Raw genomic sequence first — 24,281 nt, forward strand, 5'->3', positions numbered from 1 at the left:
CCCTACTAAATATGGCCGCCATATGCGTTAGCTGTTATGGAGGGTGAAGCAATTTCCTTTGCCCACATACAAGATGGCCGTCATGCCCGTCTGATTTCTATGGGAGGGCTGGGAATAAAGGCAGGGCCTAGTTCCCAGAACAAAGATGGCAGCCCCACTCCGTCCGTTCATACAGAGAGGGACGCTATCTCCCTTGCCCACACTCAAAATGGCCGTCACATCCCATTGAATCGCAGGGAGGAGGGTGGAGCGAGTTCTTTCCGCCCATAACAAAGATGGCCGTCACAAGAGCTTTTGGAGGGAAGGCGAAACCTGTGGGGCTGGTGCTGCCCACCACAAAGATGGCCGCCGCCTGGCCCGGGGGTGGGGGTCGAACGTCCTGATTGGTGGGACGGGAAGGGGACAGTTCTGTGATTGGCTGGATCCAGCCCCTCCCTCCATTTATGAGGCCGGCTGGCGCCTGCTGGAAGCACTTCCTGGGGAGAGGGAGGGAGGGAGGCAGGCAGAGGCAGGGGGCACAGAGGGAAGGGGGGCGAGGGCGAGGGCGAGGGCGAGGGGAAGCACCTGCTGCCGGGGGCAGGGGGATGGTGGCAGGTGGCAGCCTTGCCGCGGGGCCCATTTCCCAGCCCCCCTGCCCTATGGTGCGGGGCCAGGCTGCTCCCTGCCTGCGTCCCTAGCTGGGGGGTCCGAGCAGGGTCTGGATCGGTTCCAACCCCCCCATTTCCCCAGGCCCTATTCCTGGGCGGGGGTGGCAAGAAACTTTTGAAGTGTCTTTGAAAATCCCAGCGACTCCTGGCTTCCTCCTGCCTAGCCGGGCTCCCCACCCCCGGGTGAACGCAGACATCGGGGAGGGGGGAGAGGGCTGGACCCAACTCAGCTCCCCCCTCCCTGCTTGGCCCCTGGGGAGGGGAAAGGCTAAAGCCGGCTTCTGGATCCCTGCGGGCCCTTCCCCCTGCTGAGCCGCTTAGTCAGGCTGGCTCTCATTCCTTGGCTGCTTGAGATTCCCCAAGATTCCTGCCCCGGGGTGCTCCCCTCGGGGATGGGGCGTCACAGGGCGTGAAGATCCCGCTGGAGTCCAGGTGGGCCAGAGGCAGCAGAACAGACTGGGGTTTGGGTCTGGAAATTTCTCCTGGTGGGTTAGTTGTTCCCTGGCCTGGTGCCAATCCACCCCACCCATGTCCTAGTGGCTGTTTGATTTGGGTTTGGGCGGGACGGGGTGGGGTAGGGACCTAGAGGAGAGTTGATGGTGCTGGAAGGACCCACCTGAGGTGCAGCTTAGGCCGGGTGGGCCACGACGCCACCGGGAAGATGAACCTCGCCCTGGGCCCGTATGGCGAGGGCGCGGAGACGCTGCTGCACGGGGAGTTTGGGGCTTACCCTTCCAAGGGCTCCCGCTACGCCCTCAGCCTGACCCAGATGGCGCTGCACATCCAGCGGCTGGTGCCCAAGCCAGAGACGGACCAGCGCACTGTGGTGCCCCTGGCCGAGGTGGTGGGCTGCCACACGCTGCGCAGTCGGGCGCCGACCGACCGGGCGGCATACTTTTCTGTCTATGCCTACCCGCTGAAGAAGAGGAAGGTGGCAGTGGGGTTGGGGCGCGGGCGGCAGAGGGCGGCACGGACCTTCCAGGTGGATGGGGCCGACGACTACGAGAAGAACCAAGCGGTGGCGGAGAAATGGGCGGCTGCCATCAAGTGCCTGGTGCTGGGCATCCCCGTCTCCAGCGAAACAGGTAAGGCTGCCCCTATGCTGTCTGCCCTGCTTCCCTCCCAGAGCTGGGGTGAGAACCCAGGTGTCCTGGCTCCCAGTCCCCACCCCTGTTGCCCTAACCCACTAGACCGCACTCCCAGAGCTAGAAATAGAACCCAGGAGTCCTGGCTCCCAGCCCCCCCCCCCCCCCCCGCTCTAACCACTACACCCCACTCCCCTCCCAGAGCTGGAGAGAGAACCCAGGCGTCCTGGAACCCGAGACTAAGTTCTCTCCAGTTTGACCCGCCGTAACAATAACAAAACAGATGCTGTTGCGGAGACCCAGGGATGGTTCCGTCCGGCGCCCAGAGATGGGACGTCAGCCCCCCCTTAGATGTTTCACTGCCCCGGCCCTGAATGTGTGCCCGGGACAGGAGGCTGCAGCCAGCGATGGCTCCCTCCGTGATCTCAGCTGCTGGAGATCCCTGAAACCAGACCCAGCGAAGAGGGGCCCCCTGCCCTGCTAGCCCCTTCTGGCTTTGCCTGCGGAACAGCCTGTGTGGGGGGGGGTTACAGGCACCAGGATGGGGGCCCGGACGTCTGGGTTCTCTCCCTGGCCCTGGGAGGGAAGGGAGGATCTGGTGGTTAGAGCGGGGAGAGGCGGGGAGCTGGGCAGCAGGATGCCTGAGTTCTCTCCCCGGCCCTGGGAGAGGGGTCCAGCCCCTAGAGTATGGGGCAGCTGGGAGACAGGCTATCTGGATTGTTTGTGCCCGCAGGTGGGGCTGGGGACCCAGTGCTTGGGGCCCGGATTGTGACGCCTAGGTTCAGGGATCTAAGGCTGGGCGCGGCCCCGTCCTTTCCTTGTCCTGGGCCGGGATCCAGGGGCAGGGCCAGGCTGGGCTTATTTGTCTCTGGCAGCCTGGCCAAAGGTCGATGGATTGTCTTGAAGGTGGGGCTGTCGGATTCTTTGTTCTCCGCCCCCACAGGCTCCCCTTGGGGCCCCAATTTCTTCCCCCCCCACCTTTGGTCTAACCCCTACCACATCAGGGGCCCTCAAGAAGCCTCCCGAACCCCGGGGGTCAGGATCCCTCCTGCGGGGGCTCAGGGTTGCCTTGGGCAGTGGCTCCCCACCTCTCTGCACCTGCTGAGGGATTGGGGAGGCCTGAAGGCAGATCTGGGCTGGGGGGGGGCAGATGCCATGGATGGGGGCTTGCTGGCATGGTGGTTGGCTCCAGGGGGTGCATAGGGATGGAGTGGGGGGGCTGGGGCATGGGTGTGCATGGGTGCAGCGGAGGGGGGGAGGTGTGTGAGTGGGGCTGGTTGGTTGTGGGGCATGTGGGCATTGGGTGTATGTGGGGATATCAGCTCTGCCTCTCTGGGCCAGGGACCTTGCAGAACCTGCCACACTATCAGCCCTGGGTGTAAAGTGCAGCCGTCTCCGTCTGGGGAACTTTTGACTTGGAGTGAGGAGCATCCACCTGCTTCCAACCACTAGATCACACTCCCCTCCCAGAGCCAGGGAGAGAACCCAGGAGTCCTGGCTCCCAGCCCCCGGTTGGCAGATGCTAGGAAATAGATGAGTGTTTGCATGCCCCAGCATTCCTTCTGCAGTGTGTGTGGTGGTGGTTCTGGGTTAATCTTTCCTCCCTGCACATCCTCTGGGCTTCATTATCTACTTCCCTCACCCTGCCGGGCCTTGTGGTAAGGGAAGGGGTGCCCTGGCTGCATGGAATAGGGCTGGGCACTCTCCCTTGGCAGTCTGTGCTGGCCCCAGCTATGCAGCCTGGAGTGGGGTCGGCGGCTCAGTAGAGGGCACTCTTCCTGTGCCCCATGCCAGAGGGGCTGCATCTCCGTGCCAGGCGAGGGGTCCATGTATAATCAGCCCCTGTGTCCCACCCCAGAGGGGTTGCATCCCAGTGCTGCGCAATGGGTCCCTGTATAACGAGCTGCCACATTCCACCCTCCTGCCACTGTCACGCTGGCTCAGAAGCTCAGGGCGGATCAGTCTAAGTGTCTCTGAATTGTCCTGGGTTTCTCATTACATGACCCGACCGTGTTGCAGCTCGGCTGCCTGGCTGGCCGTTAGCCGCACCGCCTGGCTGTGGTCGGCCTGGCGTCCTTCAGCGGTTGGTGCCTCGCTTTGTGTCCGCCACCTGTGGGGGTTTGCTCTGTGGCTCGTTCCTTCCGATGAACGCACTGGAGACGTGTCGATCGTGTGTGGTCGGGGTGCTCGACAGCTGGAGTTTGCCATCCTTTTTCTCCGTTGCGAATGTGATCGCCCGGTTCTAGACTTGGCGGCTCTCTGACTGAGTGACGTCTGGCCTAGAAGTGTCCATAGGCTCTTTCAGCCTTTGTGTCCGACTTGGCCGACTCCCTTCATAGATTCTTTTCCAAAGCCGGATCCGGAGCTCTGAGTTGTCGTGCCATCCGGAGCTGTGCAGGACTGTGGCCGGGAGCCACTATCGGTGTCGATCTGTAAGTCAGAAGAGCGAAGGATGGGTCTTCCCTGCTGTGGGATTTTTCTTGGCTCTCTGATTTCCTCAGCCTCTCCATTTGCTTGCAAGAAAGGTGGGCTACTGGTGTTGTAACCAAAATGACTGAAATCCCGCTGCGGTGAATTGTGGCCTGTTGTTTTCTACCGGATCTCCTTTCCAACATCTAATATCAAATCCTCCATGTTCTTCCTGTTGTGGCTGTGACCGAGAAGGTCATTGGTCTTTGATCCCGTGCGCTCTGAACGCAAAGCTGTCGTCTCCGTAAGTCGGTTCTGCGATGAGCCGGCCCGGGCTGCCCTCCAGGGCAAGTCACGGCTGCGTGAGGTGACTTAGGCTCTGGTTGGGGTCAAAGGCGATTGTAAGTCTTGCCACGAATGTTCAGTTTTGCTCTCCAGGCAGGCTCTTTGGCATCACACGTGATCAATCCCAGAACAATGTCTCATCTGGATCGTCTATCATACGAGTCCCCGCTCAGACCACGTGGGTGTGGCAAACTGCTGCAAAATGTCCATATTTTATGCATTTATTAAAGCATGTGCCTTGGGCTGGAAGCGTGTCGTCTCTTGGGATATGAATTTTCCGCAACTTGTGCGTTTAGGCTGTCAGGCTTTGGCGTTTGGAGTTTGACCCTTTCGCCTGGGAGATTTCTCTCCTTGCCTCCAAGGTTTCATGGCAACGATTTGTCCTGCCATGTCCAAACAGCTGCTAAGCTGGTTTCTGGTTTTTCAGGTTTGGCCAGCTACCCTCCCCATTGCTGGGGTTTGCTGTTTGAACAAAGTTAAGTCTGGCTTTAATTGTAACTGCCATGCACCCAACGCCCAGTCTGGCTCTGGTGTTTTCATGTTGCCAGCCAATGCATGCAGAGCTCTTCTGAAGCCGACAGCCTTTCCCCCTGCTCCTTGAGCTCTCTGCTGGACACCTGCTGTTCCATAAGGCACGGTTCTCCGCGGCATAAAGTAGGCACCAAAAATCGGCAGCACCCTTATCTGGTCAGCCTAGCAACAGGCTTCAGGGAAGTCAAAGCATGTAGTGATTGGCTCGGAACGGAAGGAGCGCCTTGCAGATTGCCCCTCTCCTTGGGGAGCTTTGCCAATGGGTGGGCTAGCGAAGATGAGAGATTCAGGGGCTTTGAGGTGAGACCGGGTGATTGGAGCCTGTGGCCTCTGTGTGTATGAGTGTTTTGTTTTGTTTTTTTTTAAATGCTTCCTGGCTGCAGCATTTATTACTTTGGTGTTTCCATGTCCCCCCTCTGGCTCGCTCTTGGCAGCCCGGCGCGTGTACCCTGTGTACAGGAAGCGGCGGGGCTGCTAGCACGGCAGGCGTCCGTATCAGATCTGGACAGAGTACAGGGCTTCCCTCGCCCGGCTGGATCTTCTGTCAGCCTTTAATGTGCTGCCAGGGGGGAGGTTAGTTCCGGCGAGGTGTGTGATACCCGTGGGCATCTGGTGGCTCAGCAGTTCAGCATTCCATTAGCAGCCCTGTAATCCCAGCCCCCGCGCCCCACCCCAGAGGCAGCCGCATCTCAGCGCCGGGTGAGGACTCCCCATATGAGAGTTTCCTATGCTGGGTTCAGACGCTCAATAAACCCTCCTGTTACGCTGGCTGAGAGTCGCTCCAGGCTAGGGAACAGGGGGGCATTATTCCCTCTGGGAGTGGAGGCCCCGGGGGTCAGACAGGCGTGCTAAGGCTCGGAGAGGTGCAGTTCCAGGAGGTGGAGGGGCCTAACCCCCGAGAGAGTGGACCCCCGAGAAGGGCTGTCGCACTGAAAGGGGTTCCCCTCAGGGACTGCACAGGGCCACGAGTGGGCACGACCTGGGAGTCTGTAAGACATACCCAGCTCCCGCGCCCCACCCCAGAGGCAGCCGCATCGCGGTGCCAGGCAGGGTTCCACTGACCTGCTGTCCCCGCTCTCTCCTTTCAGAGATCGCTCCCAGCCTCCTGCCGCGCCCGCGCCGGCTGCTTCTGCTGCTGAACCCGTTCGGGGGCAGGGGCCTGGCCCTCCAGTGGTGCCAGACCCACGTGCTGCCCATGATCACGGAGGCGGACATCAGCTTTAACTTGATCCAGACAGGTGAGGGGGGACCGGTGGCGGGAGAGAGAAGGGCCTGCAGCCTGAGGGGGCAGGGGCAATGAGTTAGGGAAGGGCCTGTGGTCTGGAGGGCAGGGGAGACGAGTTGGGGTGGGGGGAGGGGAAGGGCCTGTGGCCTGGGGGGTAGGGGAGATGAGTTGGGGGGGGGAGGGGAGACAGTATGGGGGCAGGGAGATGGTATGGGGGTGGGGGAGGGGAAGGGCCTGGGGGGCAGGGCAATGGGATGGGGAGGAGGGCGAAGGGCCTGGGGGGGAGGGGGAAGGGCTGGCAGGGGGAAGGGGCAGGGAGACGGGTTGGTGGGGGAGGGCTGCATGTCTGGTGCCCCGTCTCTCCCCTGTTCCCAGAGAGGCCTAACCACGCCCGGGAGCTGGTGAAGGGCATCAACCTGGCAGAATGGGATGGGATCGTCGCCATCTCGGGGGATGGGCTCCTATATGAGGTAACACCCCCCCCCCCAACGGCCTCAACATCCCTGGCACCCTCCCCTGCTGCAGATCTGACCCCACTCCCCTCCCAGAGCCAAGGAGAGAACCCAGGAGTCCTGGCTCCCAGGACCCTGCTCTATTAGACCGGGGTGGGCAAACTTTTTGGCCTGAGGGCCACATTGGGGTGTGAAACTGTATGGAGGGCCAGGTAGGGAAGGCCGTGCCTCCAGAAATGGCCTGGCCCCCACCCCCTATCCGCCCCCTCCCATTCCTGCCCCCTGACCGCCCCCTCCTGGGACCTCCACCCCCTGTCCAACCCCCCCCTTGCTCCCCATCCCCTGACTGTCCCCCAGGACCCCCTGCTCCTTATCCAGACCCCCAGCCCTGGCCCCCTTACCATGCCGCTCAGAGCAACATGTCTGGGAGCTGCGCCTCCTGGCTGGAGCCAAATGCACTACCCTGCATCAGCGCGCAGCCCAGCTGTCCAGAGCGCTGCCCGCATGGGAGGGGGCAAAGCAGGGGAGGGACTGGGGGCGAGCCTCCTGGGCCAGGAGCTCAGGGGCTGGGCAGGACGGTCCTGCGGGCCAGATGTTGCCTGCAGGCCGTAGTTTGCCCACCTCTGTACTAGACCCTGCTCCCCTCCCAGAGCCAGGGGGAGAACCCAGGAGTCCTGGCTGCCAGCCTGACCTGCTCTCACCACTAGCCTCCACAGCAGTTCACCTCTCTGCCGGGCAGGTTCTCAACGGGCTGATGGAGCGCCATGACTGGGAGGAGGCGATCAAGATGCCAGTTGGGATTTTACCGAGTGGTTCGGGGAACGCCTTAGCCGGAGCCATCAACTGTAACGCAGGGTAAAGGCAGTGCTAGCGGGGGGGACTGGGAGCCAGGATGCCTGGGTTCTCTCCCTGGCTCTGGGTTGGGAGGGCGGGTCTAGTGGTCGGGGGGTGAGAACCAGGACTCCTGGGTTCTATACCCAGGTCAGGAAAGGGAGTGGGGGCCGGGGTGTGTGTATGTGGGTGGGATGGGGGGGTGCATGGGGAGCAGATGCGGGTTGTGGAGAGTGGGGGGGAGACTCCTATCCCGCACTTCCTGCCCAACCTGCTCTTCCCATGGGGGCTGGGGGTGAGCGGCTCCCTCCCCTAGCAAGGGGCGGTGTGTGGGGGGGTGCTTTGCTGGAGGACTGCATCCCCTGGCTGGGCGGCTCACCCCCAACCCTGCCCCCCAGCAGGCTGGAGCAGGTACTGGGCCTGGAGCTGCTGCTGAACTGCACCCTGCTGCTGTGCCATGCAGCCGTGGCCCCACTGGACCTGGTGGCCATCACCATGGCCTCGGGCGCCCGCTGCTTCTCCTGCCTCAGCGTGGCCTGGGGCTTCGTCTCGGACGTGGACATCGAGAGTGAGAAGTACCGGCACATGGGTGCCGCCCGGTTCACGCTGGGCACCCTGGTGCGCCTGGCCTCCATGCACACCTACCGCGGGCGCCTCTCCTACCTGCCTGCCACCGATGCCACCACCCACCGGCCCATCTCCCGCAGCATCACCGTGGCCCCCAACGGCCACCTGCCCCTGCAGCGCCTGCCCCTGCATCGTGCCCTGTCCGACATGGGGTTGTGCGAGGAGCGCCACGCCTTCCGGGGGGCTGAGCCAGCCCCCGTGCCCTGCCCCTCGCCTGGCTCCCCGCCCCCCCTCCTCCGCCTCCATCCTGCCCCCGCCCAGCTTCTCCTTCGAGCCCGGGCCAGGGGAGCTGCTGGCCGGCGGGGCAGGCGAGGCCCGGGTGGGCGGCCCCCCAGATGAGCTGCTGGTGCCGCTGGGGCAGCCGGTGCCCGGCTCCTGGATGACAGTGGAGGACAACTTTGTGCTGGTGCTGGCCATTTACCAGAGCCACCTGGGGGCTGACCTCTTCACCGCCCCCTTTGCCCGCTTCGACGACGGGCTCATCCACCTCTGCTTCATCAAAGCCGGCATCTCCCGCGCCGCCCTGATCCGCCTCTTCCTGGCCATGGAGAAGGGCAGCCACTTTGAGCAGGAGTGTCCCCACCTCGTCCACGTGCCCGTCCGGGCCTTCCGCCTGGAGCCCCTCACCCGCAAGGGCATCCTGACCGTGGACGGTGAGCGGGTGGAGTATGGCCCCATCCAGGGCCAGGTGCACCAGGGCCTCGCCAGACTCATCACCGGCGTCAATCGCCTCAAGATCGCCAGCGGCTAATGCCCCTGGCTGGGCGCGGAGAGAGGGGCCCCAGCCTCCTCTCCGGCCGGCTTGTTTCAGGAGGTAGCAGGAGATGGCTGGCGGGGTGCTGCCCTCCCTCCTGGGGTCAGGGGGTGCAGCGGGTGCCAAGCTGTTGCCCCTGCCTGGCTCCTGTCTAAAGCTGCCTATTTATTCCTTAGATCCTGGTATCATCCACTGAATGAATGTAACGCAGAGGCATGACCCTCCCCGGGGCAGGGGCGGGGGTGTTTCCCACCATGTGGGGGTCACAGGAGAGAAAGGAACGGGAATGGGAGGTGCTGAGCATGGTCCTTTTTCATTCCCATCCTATCATGTAGCCAGGGGGCGCTAGGGCGTCAGAACCGGGGCGCGTTCCCACCGCCTGCCACTGGGGGGAGGCGGTACCTGGGGGGGAGAGCCACCAGGGGGGAGTGGGATGGGCTGGCAGGTGTCTGAGTGTGTGCAGTACCCCATGTCTCCCCCTAGGGGCTGGAGGTGGGGCTGCAGGCAAGACATTCCCAGTACACCCAGGGCAGTGGGGGGAAGTGGCTTTGCAGACCAGTTGCTGCAAAACCAGGATAGAACCCAGGAGTTGTGGCTCCCAGCCCCTCCCCCCCAGCTCTGACCACTAGACCCTACTCCCCTACCCGAGCAGTAGTTAAAACTTTGGGATGGGAGTGGGGTCTACTGGGTTAGTGTGTGTGTGTGTGTGGGGGGGAAGTTAAGACTCCTGGGTTCTTCCCCTGATGCTGGGAGGGGAGTGAAGTCTAGTGGGTGAGGGCAGTGGTGGGCCAGGCGCACTGGAGCCCGGCAGGGCCCTGCCAAGACACAGCCTGGAGCTTTCTTTGCACTAAAACCTCTGTGTTCTGTGAATGGGGACAGCCAGGCCGCCTGTGCCGCCGGAGGGGAGCCTAATATCTGTCTGTCCTGTGTGTCCTTCTAACAGCTTCCCCCCCCGCCCCATAACTTTGATGTGAGCAGGAAACTAGAATGAGCTGAAAGTGATCAGATCCCTGGGCCCATCTACCCTGGTACCCTCCCTGCCCTGTCCCTCCTGGGCCAGATCAGCCTTGTGGGCCCATCTACCTGAGTATCTGACCCTCTGTTTATCTGCCCCATGCCCATGGGCCCATCTACCCCAGTAACTGACCTTTTTCCCTATCAGCTCCATTAACTCATTTTCCCTGCTGTCCAGCAATGCAGTGGTGTGTGTGGGGGGGGCAGCTCTGACTCCCCCCGGGGTGCCTTGTGAAGGGGGGGGCAGCTGGTGTCAGGCCCTCTGTTAATCCCGTGTGCGCTGCAGCTGCCATCGCTGTTCCCACGTTTCGTCCCTGTGTTGAAGTGATTTAGACCTATGCAATAAAGCAAGAGCATGAGGCCTCTGGGCCGTGCCCTTCATTCAGCCACTGGGCCGGGCCAGCAGGGGGCTGCGGGTCGGGAGTGAGGGGCACTGGCGGAGCTGGGGGGAGCCCAGGGCCAGGCTAGGAAGGGGCTGCGGGTCAGGAGCAGGGGAGAGCCCAGGGTCGGGCTAGCCGGGGCTGTGGGTCAGGAATGAGGAGCACTGGGCAGGGGGGAGTCCAGTGCTCTGGATCCCCCATTAGTTAAAGGGGGGAGGACCCTTGTGAGTTGCAAAGTTGGAGGTGAAATGAAGGCGCAGTGCTGGGTTTGACCACTAGGGGGCAGCACACCATAAGTGTCAGGTGAAAATAAACAAGGCCCCATCACCTACTAGGGAATGGGGCCTTTCCCCCCCAGGGGCCACTGGCCCTGAGCTGGCCCTAGGGCGGGGACTGGCTGGCTCGGGAATGGGGCCCAGGCCCTTTCCCCTTTAGGGGGCATGGGACCTGGCTGGCTTGGGGGTAGGGAATGGGGTCCGGGGTCTTCCCCTTTAGGGGGCGCTGGCCTCTGTGGGGTGGCTCTGACCCGGCCCCCGAGCCAGCTGGGGTGCCTGCATGCTGCCCTGACACACACAACTGTGCTGATATATATTACGGCCTGCGGTAATAAAACCTGCTGGTGACCCATGCCCACGAGGCAGGGGTGGGGCGTTAAACCCAGGGGCTGACCCTCCCCCAACATAGCCCTGCATCATACACCCTCCCCCCACAGACCAGGGGGCAGCCCCCACAGGGGTGCACCCTCCCACCCCCTATTCAAAGAACACTCCCACCCCCAAGCTCTCTGTTCATCGCTTTCTCGGCTCTTTTATTGCCCTGGTACAATCGGCACCAGCTGGCGGCCGCGGCCGGCTGCCCTTCTGCGTTCCTCCTCGAGCATTCGGCAAGGGAAAAAATAAACCATCCAGAACCTCCCCCCGACCAGGCATTGAAACAGAGCCCTGCATCTCAGACCCCCCTTATATATTTTTTTTCTTTCTGTATGAAATAAGTTTCCTTCCCCTCCATAAAAATATAAAACAGCGTCGCGCGCCGGCCTGGGATCGCTGCGGCCGGCCGACTGCCCCCCCACGCAGATCCCGCGCTGCTCTGGAATAGTTCTTCTCCCCCCAGAAAAGTTCTCTCTTCTGCTGAGCTGCAGTAGCTGTGTCTGTCTGTCTGTCTGTCTCCCCCCCCGGAAAAATAGATTCACGTGCCGCTTTGGAAGTGCCGCCTCTGGCTGGCCGTCTAGCCCTGCTCCGAAAGCGGAGCTCTCCCACGGGCGGCGCTGGCTGGGCCGGGTGGCGGTCTTCTCCCCCAAATGGCCTAGCGGCCGGGGGGGCTCTGTCACGCTGCCTCGCCCGCTCCCCGAGAAAAGCAGCCCGCGGGCGAGGATCTGGCGCGCCGGTAAACACCCAGGGTCCGTGGGGCAGCGCCTGGGGCCCCGGCTTCATAAAAACACCCGGAAAGACAGAAACCCCCTGGAAAATGCTAGCCGGCGAGAGGGAGCGGAAGGGGCTTGGGTAGAGGCCGGGCGGGAGCCACGAGGCGCAGGGCCCAGACAGGCCGGCCGCACTTAACAAAATATAGAGCGAATCGTTAGAATAATAATAATAACAGTTAAGAAGAACTCTCCCCTCCCCCCACCCTGCCCTGAGCCCCTGTGCAAACCCATGGAGTGTTCCAGGGGGGACGCGCCGCACGTCCCCCCTGCCAGCAACACCGGCGCCTCAAAAGTGCTCAGAGTGCAAAGGGTTAAAGGATCAGGGCTGGGAGCCAGGACTCCTGGGTTCCCTCCCTGGCTCTGGGCAGGGGGTGGGGTTTGGTGGTTAGCTCAGGAGCCAGGGCTCCTGGGTTCGATCCCCAGGATCGGCGGGGGGTGGAGCTCCGGTAGTTGGAACAGTGGAGAGCTGGGAGTCAGGACTCCTGGGTTCTATCCCTGCCCTGAGAGGTCAGAGGTTCCCCCCTGCACCTCCACCACTTAACCCCACTCCCCTCCTACAGTTGGGGAGAGAACCCAGGAGTCCTGGGATTCCAACCCCCCAGCGAAGTTACTGGCCTTGCTTGCTCTGAAATCTGACGGTTGAGAAGCAGTTTGAAGCAAGAAGGGAGAGCGGGGGTGTGGGGCACTAGGGTGAAGGACCCCCAGGCCCCAGAGGACTGTCCCAGCCCCAGCCCACCCCCCTACTCAGTCCCTGGCTGTGACTAATAGAAGCCACAGGTTCCTATTACTACTCGCCGCCACTAGGTGACGCACAAGAGCTGGCAAAGTAACAGCCCTTGGTCTCTTTTCCAGCACCGGGGGTAAAGAGTTGGGAGTCAGGACTCCTCGGTTCTACCCTCAGCACTGGGAGGCCAGAGCCCCCTCCTCTAACCATTGGCCCCCGCTCCCCTCCCAGAGCCAGCGACAGAACCCAGGAGTCCTGGCTGCCAACCCCCCGACTCTAACCCACTAGACCCCACTCCCCTCCCAGAGTGGGGGATAGAACCCAGGAGTCCTGGCTCCCAGCCCCCTCATCAGATAACCCTGCCACCGACTGGCTCTGTGCCTCCCACCCACCTCTTCCATTCAGTGGGGCGGGGCGCGTGTGTGCGCATACCCGTCCAAACCCCTGCTTCATCCTGCTGCAGGGCTGGGGGGGGGCACATCACCAGTTCAGACCCCCCCCGACTCCGGCCCGCTCCCCGGGAAAGAGTCAGCCGGGCTCCCCACTTCCGCCCGGGAACGGGGAGCGGGGTCCGGTTCCAAGCCAATGTCTCTCCTTGCTCCTGGTCCTGGACAGTCACCTCCACCCGCGGGAGCTGGCTGGAGCCCAAACGCCCCCGCACGGGGAGAGCCCAGGAGCGGGGGAAGGGGGAAAGAGGGCGCCCCCTTGCTGCGGGGAAGCAGCCCCCCCCCACCGTCCGCGGGGGGGCCGGGGCGTGTGGCGGAGCAGGCGGCCGGCGTCCTACAAGGTGCCGTGCTGAGACTCGTACTTGGTGAGGATGGTGCGGTAGCGGGAGAGCTCCTGGCGGATGCTGGCCACCTCCTGCCGCAGGACGGCGTTCTCCTTCTCCAGGAAGGCGGCCCGCACTGTGATCTGGTTCTCCTTGAGGCGCCGGGCGTCCCGCGAGCGCTTGGCCGCCTCATTGTTCTTGTAGCGCCGGTTCCAGTACTTCTCATCCTGCGGGGGGGGCGGGGGGCAGAGGGAGAGAAAACGAACGAGAAAGAGACTTGAGAACAGCCGGCGCCCCCTAGAGGGGACAGGCCCCGTGTCCCATTCCCTGCCCCCCTGAGCCAGCCAATCCCTGCCCTGGGGGCAGATGGGAGCCGGCGCCCCCTAGAGGGGACAGGCCCCGTGTCCCATTCCCTGCCCCCCTGAGCCAGCCAATCCCTGCCCTGGGGGCAGATGGGAGCCGGCGCCCCCTAGAGGGGACAGGCCCCGTGTCCCATTCCCTGCCCCCCTGAGCCAGCCAATCCCTGCCCTGGGGGCAGATGGGAGCCGGCGCCCCGTAGAGGGGACAGGCCCCGTGTCCCATTCCCTGCCCCCCTGAGCCAACCAATCCCTGCCCTGGGGGCAGATGGGAGCCGGCGCCCCCTAGAGGGGACAGGCCCCGTGTCCCATTCCCTGCCCCCCTGAGCCAACCAATCCCTGCCCTGGGGGCAGATGGGAGCCGGCGCCCCCTAGAGGGGACAGGCCCCGTGTCCCATTCCCTGCCCCCCTGAGCCAGCCAATCCCTGCCCTGGGGGCAGATGGGAGCCGGCGCCCCCTAGAGGGGACAGGCCCCGTGTCCCATTCCCTGCCCCCCTGAGCCAGCCAGTCCCTGCCCTGGGGCCAGATGGGAGCCGGCGCCCCCTAGAGGGGACAGGCCCCGTGTCCCATTCCCTGCCCCCCTGAGCCAGCCAGTCCCTGCCCTGGGGCCAGATGGGAGCCGGCGCCCCCTAGAGGGGACAGGCCCCGTGTCCCATTCCCTGCCCCCCTGAGCCAGCCAGTCCCTGCCCTGGGGGCAGATGGGAGCCGGCGCCCCCTAGAGGGGACAGGCCCCGTGTCCCATTCCCTGCCCCCCTGAGCCAGCCAGTCCCTGCCCTGGGGGCAGATGGGAGCCGGCGCCCCCTAGAGGGGACAGGCCCCGTGTCCCATTCCCTGCCCCCCTGAGCCAGCCAGTCCCTGCCCTGGGGGCAGATGGGAGCCGGCGCCCCCTAGAGGGGACAGGCCCCGTGTCCCATTCCCTGCCCCCCTGAGCCAGCCAGTCCCTGCCCTGGGGGCAGATGGGAGCCGGCGCCCCCTAGAGGGGACAGGCCCCGTGTCCCATTCCCTGCCCCCCTGAGCCAGCCAGTCCCTGCCCTGGGGGCAGATGGGAGCCGGCGCCCCGTAGAGGGGACAGGCCCCGTGTCCCATTCTCTGCCCCCCTGAGCCAGCCAATCCCCGCCCTGGGGGCAGATGGGAGCCGGCGCCCCCTAGAGGGGACAGCCCCGTGTCCCATTCTCTGCCCCCCTGAGCCAGCCAATCCCTGCCCTGGGGGCAGATGGGAGCCGGCGCCCCGTAGAGGGGACAGGCCCCGTGTCCCATTCCCTGCCCCCCTGAGCCAACCAATCCCTGCCCTGGGGGCAGATGGGAGCTGGTGCCCCCTAGAGGGGACAGGCCCCGTGTCCCATTCCCTGCCCCCCTGAGCCAGCCAGTCCCTGCCCTGGGGGCAGATGGGAGCTGGTGCCCCCTAGAGGGGACAGGCCCCCTGCCCCACGACCCCCCCAGAACTGGGACTCACCTTTTGCTCGTCTGGCACTTGGATTTTCCGCGCCTTTTTCATGATCGGCTGCGGTTTGAGCTCCTCATCTGAGAACCGGTGCTTCCGGGGGTCGAAGGTCTCATGCCCCGGGACGCTGGATAGTGCCAGATCCGCGGGGTCAGGATCAAAGTTCATCAGCACCTCCACTGCCTCGGGGTCCACCGGGCTGGGCGTGTGCCGGGAGGCGGGGGTCACCGGACCTGGGGACAGGATGGGACGGGGCCGGACAGGAAAAGGTCAGAGCAAGGGGCATTCCCACGTCGCACCATCAGATGGCAGCACCAAGCTATCCAGCTGTCCCCCCTGCCTAGCCCCCCCCACCCCAGCACAGCACCACCCCGGTGTAAGGGGCCCAGCGCTGACAGCCAGGGGAGAGCGCCCCCTGCTGAGCCCCCCCCAGCAGCTGGCATTTCCTAGGCGGGTGCCTCATGCAAGCCCTGACCTGCTGTGACCCTGCTTAGCAGGAGCTCTGCAGGGATCAGGCGTGGGGCAGCTGGGAGGGCACCCTCACCCTTCGGGGAGCTCTGGTGCCAGGAGGGGATTAGAGGCGGGTTTACAGCCAGCAGGACCTTGCTGCTCGCGGGGATCAGCCAGGTACTGGGCAGCCTGGCTGGGAGAGATCCCAGCGCCGCCCGGGACCCATAAACACCTGCCGGGGCGGTTCCCCTGGGAGGAAACTGCCACCCGCACGGTGCGGGGAAGGGACTTGGACAAAGTCACAGAACAGGAAATAGAACCCAGGAGTCCTGGCTCCCAGACCGGTCCCTGTATCTGTGTGTGCTTGTGTGTGGGGGGAGGGGGCTGGTATTCCTTTCCAAATGGGGGGGAGGGTGTTTGTGCACAGCAGGTGTAGGGTGCATACGGGGTGGGGGCTGCAGGCAGGATGCAGGCTGGGAAGCGGGGGAAGGAAAGCAGGCAGGAGGCAGGGTGCCAGGTGGGGGGGGGGCAGGGAGATGCAGGGAGTGGGTGCAGGACAGGGTGTGGGGGCCAGGGATGAAGGTGGGAGCAGGGGGCAGAGAGGCGGTTGCTGGGCACAGGGTGGGGACTCTGGGCAGGGGAGCACAGAGCACGGGGTCACAGTGGTTTGGAGGGCAGAGGGACTGGGGCAGGAAGCATGTGGCAGGGGAATTGCGGGGCTGGGGGGGACAGGGAGCAAGGGGGGCGGGGTTGCAGGACCAGGGAGGGGTCCTGAAGTGAGCAAGGAGGGTTGCACGGCAAGAGGTTGGAGGTAGGGCGGTGCAAGGTCGGGGGGGCAGGGCTCGGGGGCAGGAGTGCAGGGCGGGGGGAGCAGGTTGCAGCGTGGGCAGGGGGGAGGTTGCAGGGCCAGAGCAGCAGGGAGTGAGTGGGGGGGAAGAGAAGAAGATTGCAGGTGGGGGCAGGGAGCGAGTGGGGGCGTTGCAAGACTGGGGTGGTTGCAGAGCGGGGGGGGGCGACGCGCGGGGGGAGGAAATTGCAGGGCCGGGGGGAGCAGGGAGCGAGCGCCGGGAGGAGGCTGGAGGGAGGGGGAAGCAGGGAGAGAGGGGGGCGGCAGGTTGCAAGGGTGGGGAAGGGGCAGGGCGGGGGGGGAAGCTTGCAGGGCAGGGAGCGAGCAGGGCGGGGGGACGTTGCAGGCAAGGGGGGAGGGGGGGCAGGCCGGGGGGGCGCGGGGCGCCGCGCGGGGGGGGGGTTGCAGGTCGGGGGGGGCACGGGGGCGGGCAAGGTTGCAGGCCCGGCGAGGGGGGGCGCAGGGCGCCGCGCGGGGGAATCCCGTGTCTAATCCGCGGTCTCGTGTCCCCGCACGAACCCCCCCGCCCCGCGTCACGTTCCGCAGCCTCCGCCCCCGCGTGTGAGGGGCCGGGCGGGCGCACGTGGGCCGGAGTGTGAAGGGGGGGCGAGAGGGGGGATCCAGCTGGGGGGGCCCAGAGGAGAACACGGCGGGGTGGGAAGGGCCGGCGACATCCAGAGTCCAAGGGGGGGGTAACCCCGTGGTGGCGGGATTCCCCGTTATGGGAGGGGTTGGGGGATAACTCAGTGGTGGGGGGATTCCCCGTTATGGGGGGGGGATTGGGGGATAACTCAGTGGTGGGGGGATTCCCCGTTATGGGTAGGGGGGCTGGGGATTCCCTGGTATGGGAGCGTCCCTGGGAGCGATTCCCTGGCATGGGGCCATGTGCACGCTCCCTGGGAGGCTTGTGGGGCTGTAAGTGGGGCAGGCCCAGGGGTCTGCCCCCTCCACGTGTCAGAGACAGAGAGGCCGTGACTCAGCAGAGACCCCACGCCCAGACACAGCCCCCCTAAGCTGCTGGGCCCCCTAGCTCCCCTGGGCACTGCCCCCCGCAGCTCCACCTCCCTGCTGCCCCCCCCCCCCCCGTGCTCCCTTTCACCTCCCAGCTCTGCTCCCTACTAGTGCCCCCTGGCCCCACTGCCCCCCGGCTACCTGCAGGGGCACAGCACTGGTCCCCGTCGCTGCTGCCCGGGCACTCGGCGGGCGAGGAGCAGGCAGAGGAGGTGCAGGAGGCCGGGCGGCTGAGGTCGACGGCGATGCCCCTGGAGGGCGAGCTGGTGGCCTGGCTGGCCGGGGAGAAGGGCGGCTGGGCCGGGCTGGGGGGGAGCCCGTTCTCCAGCAGGAACTCGTCCAGGTCCACGTACTCGATCTCGCTGTAGGGCAGGGTGCGCTCCCACAGCAGGGAGCCCAGGTAGGCACACTGTCCCGCCCGCGCGCCCCCCAGCTCTTCCTCCATCTTCCGCTCCTTCTCCTTGGCCAGGCCTGGAGGGGGAGAGAGGGGGGTCAGGACGCCTGGGTTCCATCCCTGGCTCTGGTTGAGGAGTGGGAGCGAGTGGTTAGAGCTTGGGGCGGGGGGGATCCAGGACTCCTGGATTCTCTCCCTGGCTCTGAGAGGGGAGTGGGGTCTACTGGTTAGAGCAAGGGGGTGGGGTGAAGGGGGGCTGGAAGTGTGCCCCTGCTGGCAGAGATGAGTCCTGCACTTTGTGTGTCTGCCGAAGGCCCTGCTGTGAGAGTCCACAGGGTGTTCAAATCCGTGTGAGTGTGGGAGCTGTGGGATTTCGCGGACGCGTTCCCAAGCGACCGAGTGTCGGCTCCCAGTGGCAGCCGGCCTGTGCTCACGTGGGGCGCTGGAAGTGCAATCCTGCACAGCTCGCTGGCTGCACGCACGGGGGAGAGCACAAGCAGGCGCACGTGTGGGGGGTGGGCTGGGGGTGTGAGCGGCAGGCACGGTGTGGCACCACACCCAGGAATGCGGGAGCAAGCGGCCGGGCGTGGGGAGAATGCCCTAGCGAGCGCGGGGGAGCGCCAGGGAACGGAGTCCGCGAGTGCGGGCCTGTCGTCGTGCCCACATGAGTGAGTGTGTGCACACGGGGGTGGGGGTGCGTGCCCCAGGAAGTGCACAAGTGCGTGGATCTGCGAGCACAAATGGGGGCAGGGGGCACGAGTCCCCAGCTGGGCGCGTTCGCCAGAGACCCAGGAGGAGAAACTGACTGGAGCCCAGCCGGGCCCCCCGCCCTGAGCATGGCAGAGCCCCCCAGAGCACCGAGACCCTGCGGGCGGGGGGTGTATTGAACTCAAGGAGCGAGATATCATGGTGAAGAGAGAGAAAGCCGAGTGAGACTGAGATAGGCAGAGTGGGGATGTGGGGACAGATGGGTGGGGTGGATGGACAGTCAGGGCCTGCACGGCGCCAGCCAGACACTGCCCTGTCCCCAGGCCCCAGCTGCTCCCCAGCCTCAGCCGCAGCCGGGCTGGCTCCCCGCACGTGCCGCCCGCCCGCTCCCTGCACACGTGAGGCCTGGCTCACCTCGGGCGACCCCGGCTCGGCTCACTGCAGCGTGCGCAGCTCAGGCTCTCCCCCCGCCCCCCTGTGTGTGGCCCAGCGGCTGCGGGTTCCAGGCTGGTGGGGGGAGCGGCCTGGCCCCCAGGGGAGGAGAGCCCCTTCTTCTCCTGCCTCCCACACGCAGCACTGTTGCACCAGAGCCTCAAAGTCACCCAGGGAGAGCCAGGGAGAGAACCCCGGAGTCCTGGCTCCTCGCGCCCCTGGCTCTAACCACTAGACCCCACTCCCCTCCCAGAGCCAGGGAGAGAACCCCGGAGTCCTGGTTTCTCATGGTCAGCTGACTGCATCACAAGTCCTCCTGTGATCCCCGACTCCCCTGTCCCCCCAAAACACCTGGGGTTCAGTGTGTCTGGCTTCAGCCTCTGGCTTCAAAAGCAACCTCCGCCCCCCCCAACGCCTGGTGTCAAGGAGGGAAGGGATCAGGGAGCAAAGCATTCTGGGATGCCCCAAGAAGAGTGGGGAGCAGTGCAAAGGATTCTGGGATGCCCCAAGGAGACTGAGGAATGGCGCAAAGGGTTCTGGGAAGAAACGAGCGGGGAATGGAGCAAAGGCTGCGGGGACGCCCTGTGAAGACAGCGCTGACAAGTGGCTATGGGCCGGGTGGGCACCCCACATCTCCCAGCCCCGTCCAGCCTCGACTCCAGGCTGCCCCTCCCCCTGCCTGCCGGCTGGCACGGGGCTGGAGCAGGCGGGATGCCCGGGCAACACCCCATTCCTGGGGCCTGACTCCCCGGCCCATGTGTGGAGGAAGCCAGGTGGCAGCCCCGGGTCACGCCCTGCGCTGAGTTTCTCCCATGCCCAGCGGGGCAGCGCCCCGAGAGCAGAGCTGAGTCACTGCCCAAGGGGCCCCCTCCCCTGGCACATATGGGAGGAGGGGCTGCTCATCCCTGGGGGGGGGCGCTTCCCCCGCACAAGCCTGCTAGTGCCCCTCAATCTCGGCCCGCAGCCCCCACGTCCCCACTCCTGCCGGTGCCCCTCACTCCCGACCCGCAGCCCCTGCTAGCCCAGCCCTGGGCTCCCCCCCCCAGCTCTGCCAATGCCCCTCACTCCTGACCTGGAGCAACTCGGGGCCTTCTTCAGGGAGTATGTGCCAGGGAGGCTGAGTTCGGGATGGAATGGGAGGGGGCTACCCTGTGGCTAGCGAGATCCTTGTCAGAGCTTCCCCACCGGGGGTGCCCCGGCTTGACCCCGGAGGCCACATCCTGGCCTGATGTGGGACTTGCCCATCTGTCAAAGCCGAACCCACCCCCTGCCCTGGGTCCACATGGGCGCAGGCGCTTGGCAGCTTTTTACCAACATTTCCTTAGGCAAAAAATAAAAAAAATAAAAAACATCCCTCAGTGCACGTTTCTCTGCCTCCTGTCACATCCCGTGTCCCGGCTGTGTGCTGGCTGTGGGGATTTAGAGCTCTCTGTGTGTGTGTGTGTCACGCAATTAGACAGTGAACCTGCACAGACTCTGCCCCCCAGACCTTCCCCAGCGCCTCGGGACTTTTCTGAACTTCCCAGTGGGAGCAGATGGGGCCGGTGGAAAACCAGGGCCATTCCTGCAAACACACAAACACAAATATACAGGAGGACGCACACACATGCTCTGCCTCGGTCCGGGCCTGTCACAAACACACAGATACACACACACACTCGGGTTCTGTCCGTCTGTTTCTCTCTCACAAAACCACACCAGTACACACACACTCTGCCTCTATCAGTCTGTCTGTCTCTCTCTCTCTCTCACACACACACACACACACACACTCTGCTTGTCTTACAACCACACATTAATACACACACACACAGCTTCTGTCTGTCCATCTCTTTCACACAGAAAAACACACACAAATACACACTAATAGACCCACACTGCCTCTGTCTGTCCTTCTCTCTCACACAAATACGCATGTTCTCTGTCTGTCACAAACCCACATTAATAAACACACACACTTGCTCCACTTCTGTCTGTCTGTCTTGTACACAAAACCACACAAATACACACACACTCTGCCTCTGTCTCTCTCCCACTCACAAGTCAGTGCTCCTGGTGGCCCAGGAGTCCATGCCTGGGCCCAGCTGCAGCCAGGGCTGCTGCCCAGCGGGGTCCCCATGGCCAGGCCGGCCCAGAGGAATTTGGGGTCTGGGCACCTCGTGTTCACTGGGACCCCTCCCATTTCACTGCATTTACACAGACCTTTTGGGGGCCCCCTGAGCTTGGGTCCCGGTACAATTCCTCACACTTTTCCCTCCCTCTTGGCTGCCCCTTTCCAGCCCAGAGTGCAAATCCTGCCCCAGATGACAGCCAGCTGGGGGAGAGGGTGGGCACCACTGGACAGACAAATAAGGGCTGAAAGCAGCCAAGGGATGTGCAAGGCGGGCTGCTGAGGGGCACCAAGGGCTCTTTCCGGGGTGTATTTCCATATCAATATGACCGTGCTGGGCAGTTTGCCGACAGGGAGGGCAGGACGGATGGGAGGGCAGTATGGAGAGAGACTGCCAAGATTAGATAGGGGGGCTAGGGGAAGCGATGGATGGCGCGGTTCATGGTTGGAGAGATGACAAGGTTTGCATGGGGATGGATGGATGGGGGATTCCTATGGGGATGGACAGATGGATGGACAAACGGGTAGATGGATGGGTCGATGGTGGGGTTCCTATGAGAATGATGGATGGATGACAATTGAATGGATGGATGGGGGGTTCCTATGGAGATGGACAGATGGATGAACAAACGGGTGGATGGATGGATGGATGGATGGATGGATGGATGGGGGGTTCCTATGGGGATAGATGGGTGGCTGGCTGGGTGGCTGGTAGGGTTCCTATGGGGAGGGATGGATGGATGGACGGATGGATGGATGGGTTCCTATGGGGATCGATGGATGGATGGATTGTAGGGTTCCTATGGGGATGGACAGATGGATGAATGGATGGCAGGGTTCCTATGGGGATGGATGGATGGATGAATGGACAGCTGGATGGATGGTGGGGTTCCTATGGGGAAGGGGGGACAGACAGATGGCGGGGTGCACATAGGGCTGGCTGGCTGGCCGGTGGCGTAGGGATGGCGATCACCAGCCTGACGGACCCGCGCAGGACCGGACAGATGCACGGCCGCCAGGGCACTTACAGGTGGTCAGGTCCTTGGGCCTGCGCTCCGGGCTCTTGATGGGCCCCTGCAGGAGGCTCTTCAGGCTGACCATGCCGGCCCCGGGCACCCCCAGCGGTGGGGAGGAGAGCAAAGGGTTCGGCAGCCGCTCTGTGGCGCCCAGCTGGGCAGCTGGCCTGGCCATGGCCCGTCAGGGATCCCCGCTGTGCCCACAGGAGCTGGGGATCCCAAGGGCGAGGAGAGCTTCCCGGCTGATCCCTCGCAGCTGAAAGGATCTGGTCTGGCAACACGCTCCAGCAGATCCCTGCTGTGGAGACCCTGAGAAAAAAAATCCCAGCTCCCCAAAACAGCCGGCTCCCCCCTTAGCCGGGCAGCTCCCCGGCACCGACTTCTCTGCCGCAGCAAAAAAACTTCTCACGCCTGCCAGTGTCACAGTGGCCCGGGGGGCGGGGGGTCCGCAGGGCAGGAGCCAGAGATTCCTTCTTCCCCCCAGCACCCCGGCCTCTCCTGTTGGGAGCACCCCCAAGGTTTTGGGGTGCAGCGTTGCTGGGAAGTTTGGCCCCCCCGATCCCAGCTCAGCGGCCCCCCGATCTCCGCCAGCGCCTCGCAGCTGTCGGTGGCTGCTGGGTGGTTTTTTTTTTTAATCTCTTTTTTTGCCCGACTCCCTGCTTTGGGAAAACGGGGCGGGGCTTGAAGAAGTGGGCGGGGCCTGAACCCGAGCTGCCTCCGGCCGAGCCAATCGGCGGGCTGGGAATGTTTGCCAAGGCCCAGACTCGTGCGCCCGGCCCGGTCATGTGTCCGGGCCATGGGGGGGGGAGGCGATGGGCGGGGGGAGGGGAGCACTGACCTAGATTTGGCCAATAGGAAGCCGGAGGGTGGGAGGAGCCTGACCCACTTTTAGCCAATCGGGGAGGCGGCAGGGGGAGAGGCCTGGGGGGCTGGCAGCACATGGGGCGGCACGTGTCGGCGGGGGGGGAAGACAGAGCGGGTCGGCTGAGTTCTTAAAGGCACCGCGCCGGGGGGGGTGGGGAAGCAGAGCCCTGACCCCGCTGGGGGGGTACTAGAGTGTGTGGGGCAGGACCCCCCACCTGGCCACGGGGCACTCGCTATCACCTCACTGCTCCGTCAGGGCCCGCTGCTGATCCCAGAAGTCCCGGCTCCCCTCCGAGAGCCGGGGAGAGAACCCAGGAGTCCTGACTCCCAGCCCCACCCCCACCACTGGAGCCCCCTTCCCCTCCGCGGCCGGATTTCCCTCAGAGCGGGGCGCAGCGCCCCCCGGGGCTTTGGCCCTGCGCGACCGCACAGAGAGGGATGCAGGTTTTTGCAGCTGTTGCTCTGCCCCCCCCCCCCCGGATTATTTACCCAGCTGCCTCTGGGGTGGGGCGCGGGACTGGGTATACGGGGACCCCTCGCCCTGCTCTGGGATGCGACCCCTTTGGGGTGGGGAAGGGGGCTGGGGGCGTGGGGACCCCTCACCCAGGACGGAGACCGACTCAGGGTTTTTGATCCTCTCTGTGGCTCTGTTCTGAGCAGGGGCTCCAGGGTTCTCATTCCAGCAGCCCCCCCAGGGACTTCCCACCTCTGCTGGGGCTATTTACAAATGAGGGGGCTGGGTACTTGTTTGGGGGAGCCCAGATCCTGGACTGAGGTAGGGCTGCTGTCACCCCAAGCCCCCCCCCCACTACATCCACAGCACAGGGCACCCTGTAACGGCATGAACTGGCCTCTGGGTACAGTTTAGGGGTTCCCAGCATCCTCCCCATTTACAGATCTTGGGGTAGAGGCCCTGTGTCTAATCCCCAAATGAAATTTGGGGTCCCATCCTTTGGTCTGGGACCAACTAAGGGGACTCCCTCTTCCAGGAGGTAGGGGAGGATTTGGGACGTGCGGAGCAGACAGCTAAGGGGTCCCCCAAATCCATCTAGATGGAATTCTTGGGGTATGGATCTCTCTCCCCAATCTTGGGGTGCAGCAATCTGGAGAGAGGGGCTGTCTGTGCAGGGCTGCAGGAATCTTGGGGTACAGCCCCTCAGAGGAGAGATTGAGGGGGCCTGCAGGGCATACCCCAAACTATCTCCACTCCCACCCCAAGTGATCCATCCATGGGAAATGTGGAATGCTGCAACTTTCTTGTGAAGAGGGATTCCCCTGAATGAGGGGGGAATGCCCCCAGCCCCGGCCCCCCATGGGTGGGGGTCCTGGAGCTTGGTCCGTGGGGAGGCTGGAGCTGTGGGACTGCTGACTGGTGTCCGGGGGGCCCTAGGTGCCAGCCACTGTAAGAGAAGGAGGAAAATGAGGGGGAGGGTTAT

General features: G+C 64.2%; 2 protein-coding genes across 2 annotated transcripts; one reads left to right on the forward strand and one right to left on the reverse strand.

The window, feature by feature from the left end:
* The first annotated feature begins 543 nt into the window (after positions 1-543).
* SPHK2 (sphingosine kinase 2) lies at positions 544-10,285 on the forward strand. Its single transcript, XM_075122506.1, has 6 exons — positions 544-1,732; positions 6,106-6,255; positions 6,618-6,712; positions 7,434-7,549; positions 7,927-8,239; positions 8,466-10,285. Exons 1-6 carry the CDS (start codon positions 1,309-1,311, stop codon positions 8,901-8,903), a joined length of 1,536 nt encoding a protein of 511 aa, XP_074978607.1. The 5' UTR covers positions 544-1,308; the 3' UTR covers positions 8,904-10,285.
* A 798-nt stretch (positions 10,286-11,083) lies between these two features.
* On the reverse strand, positions 11,084-23,167 carry DBP (D-box binding PAR bZIP transcription factor). Its single transcript, XM_048832628.2, has 4 exons — positions 21,994-23,167; positions 17,463-17,792; positions 15,026-15,246; positions 11,084-13,443 (listed from the first exon to the last, which is right to left on the reverse strand). The coding sequence occupies exons 1-4, from the start codon at positions 22,154-22,156 to the stop codon at positions 13,228-13,230; spliced, it is 930 nt and encodes a 309-aa protein (XP_048688585.1). The 5' UTR covers positions 22,157-23,167; the 3' UTR covers positions 11,084-13,227.
* Between the last annotated feature and the right edge of the window lie 1,114 nt (positions 23,168-24,281).

The sequence above is a fragment of the Caretta caretta genome, chromosome 23 (genome assembly GCF_965140235.1).
Source record: "Caretta caretta isolate rCarCar2 chromosome 23, rCarCar1.hap1, whole genome shotgun sequence".
Classification (NCBI taxonomy): Eukaryota; Metazoa; Chordata; order Testudines; family Cheloniidae; genus Caretta; species Caretta caretta.